The following is a 6,500-nucleotide window of genomic DNA, read 5'->3' as shown; positions in this document are numbered from 1 at the left end:
GTGCAAATCAACCAGATTTCAAAGCAAAAAATATTGATATTAATCGAAATGATTCTCATTAATGGGTGAAGTGTTAAGAAAAGTAGAAAAATTGCATATGCTGATTCCTTCGTTTCAGATCTAGACATTCATAACTTCATGCTTTTGGGAGAAGCTGATAGGAAAAGAATTGAATAATTGTAAAAATAAAAAGTTAAGAAAAAAGAAGCATTGAATTGAATTAAGAAACCAGAGGACCAAAGGTGACTATCACCAAACAGCAGCATCAAAAAACCTTCTTCAACACAAGAGCAAAACAAGAATTGCACAGGGTGTGGGTGATAAAGATGGTGGCCTGGTTCTGGTACATGTGGGTGATGAAGATAATTTAGGGTTAGAGTTTGTTTAGTTACTAAAGTTGTTTATTTATTTAACTTATTTTATTTTATTATTTTTTGAGTACAAATGCCACATAAGCTTCTGTTTAAAAAAAATCCATGTCGGCAATCCGTTAACGTCCGTCAATGATTTTAACTCCAGGGACTGCTGATGAGGGAGATTTGACACATCCGGGGACCACAGACGTAATTTTTAAAGTTCAGGGACGAAGTTGAAGTCGGTAGACACATTCAGGGCTCGACTTGGCTATTTACCCAATATTTTTATATATCACTTAATTACATTTAAGATTTAGGAATTCGGGTTTTAATCTACAATGAGTTTGTAGCTTAATAATCATATATCATATACTATACACTATTTTCGAAACTAAAACGTGACAACTCCAACAAGTAGGGCTGAGCACCGGTCAGATCCGGTCGGATTCGGGCCGAATCTCGGGTGTGGGCGGGTTTAAATTCCTAATTTTCTCAATCCATTTCCGACCGAATTTAAGCAACGGGTAAGTCGGATTCGGGTTGGACAGATCTCGGGTTAGCAGGGTGGGTTTATGCGGGTTTCATAACAAAAAAAATTGCAAAAAAAATTCTTAGGAAGTAGAGGAAGCAGAGAAGAGGAGGAGGACAAAGGTGGCCTTCCTCATCCAAACAAATACAGATCAGGTCAGAGGCAACAATCATCGATTTTCCAAGCAAGATAAGAGGACGAATTTGACAATATCATCGATTCCTCATCAAGGTTCTTCATCGACTTCCCCCTCTAACAGATATGAGAAATAAAAGGGGCGAGGAAGTGATTCCGAGAACCCTTGTCCCTTGTTGTGTGGCCGCCTGAGAGAGAGAGCTTTAGGGTTGTGTGGCCGCCGTCGAGCATTAGGGTTTCCTCAGGATGATATTTTCAGCCTTCATGTTCTTATTATCTATTTATCTGTGGGCTGGGCTTATGGCCATTTTAAAAAAATACTATATTATTGTCTGACAAGGTAAGTTTGGTCTGCTGTGGCTGATTTTTTTTTATGAATTTCTCTTGCTCTATCTACTGGGCTGGGCTCAAGTGCTCAACTATATTATTGTATGTTCGGTCGGGCTCGGACACCGACGTTTTTTATTTTTTTGAACCGAGCCCGACCATTTGGACCCCACTGGAACCGGAAAAGCGACCCACCGACCCGTGAACCCGGTCTGGACCTCCCGTTTGCATTGGGTTGGGCTCGGGTGAACCGGGTTCGGTTCGGATTGAGTTTTTTGAGCAGGCCTACCAACAAGTGTCACCCCCTCATTTTATATCTTTTTTCATAAGTTTTCTCTCATACTATAATTAGTAGATAGATAATGTCATATTTATATTTTTAGTAAATGCAATATCAATACATTAATTATTTTCAAAAATATGGAATTATTTAATATTTAAATTACTAAAAATCATAAAAATATAAATATGACATCATCTAGATGGTATTCAACGAGTTGAAACTATATTTGCATTTGGAACTAAACATGTATAAGGGAAATCATACAACAACAGAATATATAATTTATAGTGATTAGTATGATTAAAGATAGGAAGTCTGTGTTGTCTTTTAATTTGTGCTTTAATGTTTTGCAAGAATTCGAATCCCATCATTAGATGGTAGATGTGCCTATCACCAACAATCAACATTATCGCCACCTACGATGGTTTTCTACCGTGATTTTGACATAATAAGTTATGTGGATCAAAAATGCAATTAAGCGAGGAAAAATTCTTTAAAATTTTAATTTCTCACTGCTTCCCCTTATAATTCCCCCTTTGTAAACTATAGTGTAGCAGGAATCCCGTGATGATTAAAAAGAAAAAAAAATTAAGAAAAAGGAAAACTAAGTAATGAATGCAATAGATTCCTCAAAATAAGAATTTCAAGACACTGAACAAACCAAGAGTCCTAAGATCACCTATTCAAAAACATGTTTATATGTTACTTGCATGACCACCTCATTGAACATGCTCTTAGAGCATTCTGGTTTATTGAGCAGTGTCATTTTTCTTTTTTGCTTCTTCTCTTCTAATCAGTTGATGGAATCTCCTCATCACGAGCTTAAGCTGAAGATTTCTGTTCTGGAGGGGATCTTACAACTCCTGTTGCAGCTACTGTTTCTTTGATAAACCCTGCTTTAATCCAATGCAGAGTGAATTTAGAAAATTATTTAAGATTAAGAAATTTGTAGTCAAAACAAAATGGCAGCATTGATTGCATATAAACCTGTGCCGGGAATTGAAAGAGAAGGTGAAATCGGTTCTGATATGCAAACTGTGAACTCCTGAGGTGATATTTCAGGGAATTGTGTCTTTTTCACATATGCTGTTGGAACAAACTGTCTACTAAGACCATAAAAGGGTTGGCAGTATGCTGGAAAATAGTGAAATGGAAGTTGCTGTCCACCATATGCATTATAGTAGTTCTGCATAAAACAACAACATTCAAATTAAAAAGTAATGAGGAATAGTTTAAATGGTGTCCTTCTACAATTGATTTTGAAGCTAAAATTAATTATGGGGAGAAGCTTCTGAGGGTGTCAGGGTGTTAGGATATGAGGATAGAGAAGCTGATCTAAATATACTATTAGTAACCCAAAACTGATATGAAAGGGCTACTTGTTGAGCAGACTAACCATTCCATGAAACAAATTTGTCAAGTAACGCTGATCCAAACACGCACGTAACAAATTTGTTTACTGCATAGCTTTCAACCAAACATATATCCACGTAATGTATGTTTGGAAATTCTCCTCGATATATTCTGAAGTCAAACTCAATTCTAGGGAGAAGCTGAGTAGCTTCTAGGTATCAAATTGATTATGAGGAAAGAAAAAACTGATACAAACATGCTATCATATAATAACCCAAAACTGATATCAAAGGCTACTTGTTGAGCAAACTAACCATGTCATGAATATGCTGTGGACGAGGATAACCAGGATACCTAAAAGTTGGAGTGAAAAGTTCATTTAGAATATAATATATTGCTAGATGAAGTTGACAAAAAATACCAGACATCTTACATTCTACAAGTTTCAATTTGTGTTGCATACCTGTAGAGTGGATACTGATATGAATACTGGGGTATATGCTGATCATAATAAGTAGAGGTGCCTTGAAATTGGATTGGTACACTATTGCATGAAGGGCTTCTGAATTTGTACCTTCCTGAAACATTTTAAAGTAGTAAAAGGCCACAGTAAGAGGAGTAAAAAAGAGCAAGATTTGGTTCCTTGCGATGAGAGGAATCCCTGGAAATCCCGTATTCAAGCATTTTAAGTCCTCTGGTCAAGACTGTAGAGCTGTCATTCCCAGTTATTATTCCAAGTTACTTATTACAACTGAAAATGTAAATCGTCTTATTAGACAGCTTAACATGTTTGACTGCGTGAATGCGGGGTTCCATGGACAGAACCCAAATTCTAAAGTGCAACCTATTAGCCAAATGTTTGTTTGGATTTGCATGCAAAGAATACAGGTCAGGTTTTCACAAAATAATCACCAAAACTTTTTAGAATCAAAACAAAGAAAGTGAGAAACCAGACCTGTTATTGATGGATCAGTTTTTTGTGCACCAAATGCTGCAATATTACAGTTAGCCCTCCTCCCATCAATCACAGGATTTGGATTCTGGCAAGCCATTGTTGCAGAATTTGGGTCCTTGAAAGTCACCTACAACACAAAAACATTAGGAATCGAAGCGAAAATTCTTGTACAATTGATTCTGAATCCAGAATTAATGCTAGGAAGAATAGCTTCTGCACGCCAGAATTGAATTTACGGAAAAATAAGTTAATCCAAATATGCTATAAATACAGAAGGACTAGAAGAGTGGTTGTTACACTTACAAAGCCATATCCTTTTGATTTTCCAGTATTTCTTTCAGTGATGACAACAGCCTCTATGATCTCCCCAAACTGATCAAAATAGTGTTTCAGTGTGTCTCTCTTGGTTTCCCAAGCCAACCCTCCAACAAAGATCTTAGAATAGGTCGTGTTTGGACTCATCATCATCTTGTTTTGCCTTGGCTGTGACATCTCAATTCAACTCACAAAGACTTTAACAATAGACGAAGAGGCAGAGAGATCAAAAAGTCAGAATAGCCGTTTGGTTGGTTGTAAAGTATGAATAGTAAACAATCAATCAAATCGACCCCTGAGGAAATCTTCCATATGGTTCTGGTTCTGGTTCTGGCTCATTCTAGCAAAGAAAAACTACTTGATTTTCACACTGATGTCTCCTCAGATTCCACAACAAAGATTCCCTTAACAAGAAACTTTATGACTAGTAATCAAGTGTAGGAGAGTAAAAACAGAGAAGGCCAAAAAGAGAAAGAAAAGACAAGAACAAGTAATTTTTTTTTAAAAGGAAACAATTTATTTATGCAATATTTGTGCATATCATGATTAATTGATTACTGATTAGAAGAGTAATATATAATTTAGCAGGAAAATAATCTATTCTCACTCCAATTTCACGTCCAAATTAAAAGAGGTAAGAATATTAAAATAAAATTAAGAGATACGATTGTTAGGTGGAGCATGTAAAATAAGTAACTAATATTTCATAAAATATTTGTTTTATGAGTTCTATATATCATATCCCATGTATAAAATAAGGCTTAATTGCACTTTTGATCCCCAACTTTGTCCTTCCTGCGTAAATCGTCCCCAAACTTCAAAATTAGCAAAAAGCGACCCTGAAGTTTACACCCGGTTGCAAAATTGGTTTTCCGTCCAACTTCCGTTTAAAACCTAACAGATCGCTGACGTGGTATTATTTAATAATATTTTAATTGAAAAATATTAATAATTTAATTAAGAAATAGAATTTTTTATTTTTGGGACTAGTGACGGAGATAATCCGTCACAACTCCGTCACAATTCACAATTCAGTCACCAAATTTCTTCATCTTTCTCAACGTTACCGTGAGCATTTTCATCAACCTCTTTCCCTAACATTTTCATCACCTTCATCCTCAAACCATGTGAAGAGAAGCCAAAGCCACCCTCAACTTTTTCCTTCATCTTCTATAACACTTCTTTCCTCTGAATCTCAACGGATTAGAAACAGAATTCTTCCGGTGGATTGCAGAAGCAAATCTAATTGGACAACAACATCAATCTCGTGCAACCAAACAATACCACGACCTCATTCTGTTTCAACTCTTGCAACGCCAGAACCACCACCACCCTTCCTGCTCATACCAAAATCTCATATCTCCTACCTTCAAATCGACTCACAAACTCCATTATCAGCGACACCACATGCATCTGGTGGATTCACGTTCACCCAAATTCAAGCAATCTTCAAACCCCCAAATATACCACCAACTGGAACCCTAACCTGCAAACCCAAGCTTCTATTGATGAGATCGAGAGAAGAGGAAGCGATTGAGAGAGAGATGACGAAGAGCAAGAGAACCGAACCTTGATTTTAAGCGTTGATCAGGAAGGAGAGGAAGAAGAACAGGTGAGATTTGGGTCTGGTGGTAACAGATCGAACCAAACCCAGGGGAAAACACATATCAACCCAGAAATTGCAGAAGCTTCGATCTTCTCTACCTCTCTCTCTCTCCGTCGCTCATGCTCTCGTGCTCCAAATCTCTCTTTGTATTTAGGGGTTTGAAGATGGGGCTTTGATTGAATCTGGGTTTGCATTTTGGGGGGTTCTGGGTTGCTTCTGGTGTTGGAAGAAAAGGTTAGTTCTGGGAGAAAAGGTTGAGAAATTGAAGAACACTTTGAAGAAGGAGATGAAGAGAATATTCTTTGGCTGTTTCTGGAAGTGTACAGCCGGTTGTGGTAATGGCTTCAGAAGTTTGAAGAGAGAAGAGGTGAAGAGGGAGAGAGAAGGATAAATGTTTTTTTTAAAATGCCCCTGATGTGAAATTTATATATTTTTAGAAGGCCCTGGATTTTCTAGACCCAGTTAATGTTTAATTAGGAAAATATGATTTTTGATTTTTTTTTAAAAAGACCTGCTGTTATTTAATTAAAAAAAATATTATTTTTAGTTAAAATTAATTTAGAAATGTCATGTCACCATTTTCAGTTAGATTTTGGACGGAAGTTGGACGGAAAACCAATTTTGCAACTGGATGTAAACTT

At 36.7% G+C, this 6,500-nt stretch overlaps 1 protein-coding gene across 2 annotated transcripts; it reads right to left on the bottom strand.

Annotated features, from left to right (window-relative positions):
- Positions 1-2,230: 2,230 nt before the first annotated feature.
- LOC130746035 (probable RNA-binding protein ARP1) lies at positions 2,231-6,272 on the bottom strand. 2 transcript variants are annotated; one of them, XM_057598545.1, is made up of 7 exons: positions 5,823-6,272; positions 4,242-5,739; positions 3,939-4,065; positions 3,447-3,561; positions 3,298-3,337; positions 2,618-2,816; positions 2,231-2,526 (listed from the first exon to the last, which is right to left on the bottom strand). In XM_057598545.1, the coding sequence occupies exons 2-7, from the start codon at positions 4,428-4,430 to the stop codon at positions 2,453-2,455; spliced, it is 744 nt and encodes a 247-aa protein (XP_057454528.1). In that variant the 5' UTR covers positions 4,431-5,739; positions 5,823-6,272; the 3' UTR covers positions 2,231-2,452. The 2 variants fall into 2 exon arrangements, with proteins under 2 accessions (XP_057454528.1, XP_057454534.1); XM_057598551.1 differs by having other exon boundaries at positions 2,231-2,523; positions 5,823-6,267.
- Between the last annotated feature and the right edge of the window lie 228 nt (positions 6,273-6,500).

Source organism: Lotus japonicus, chromosome 1 (assembly GCF_012489685.1).
Source record: "Lotus japonicus ecotype B-129 chromosome 1, LjGifu_v1.2".
NCBI lineage: Eukaryota > Viridiplantae > Streptophyta > Magnoliopsida > Fabales > Fabaceae > Lotus > Lotus japonicus.
The sequence above is the reverse complement of the archived record's forward strand: the minus strand, read 5'-3'. Positions and strand labels throughout refer to the sequence as shown.

Bases quoted from the DNA above. Each gene is read 5' to 3' on its own strand.
- LOC130746035 (XM_057598545.1), bottom strand. From the start codon at position 4,430: ATGTCACAGCCAAGGCAAAACAAGATGATGATGAGTCCAAACACGACC. The intron at 3,562-3,938 runs GTCTGGTTTCTC...AAAATGTTTCAG, and splicing joins AACTGATCCATCAATAACAG to GAAGGTACAAATTCAGAAGC. The intron at 3,338-3,446 runs GTATGCAACACA...TCCAACTTTTAG, and splicing joins TATCAGTATCCACTCTACAG to GTATCCTGGTTATCCTCGTC.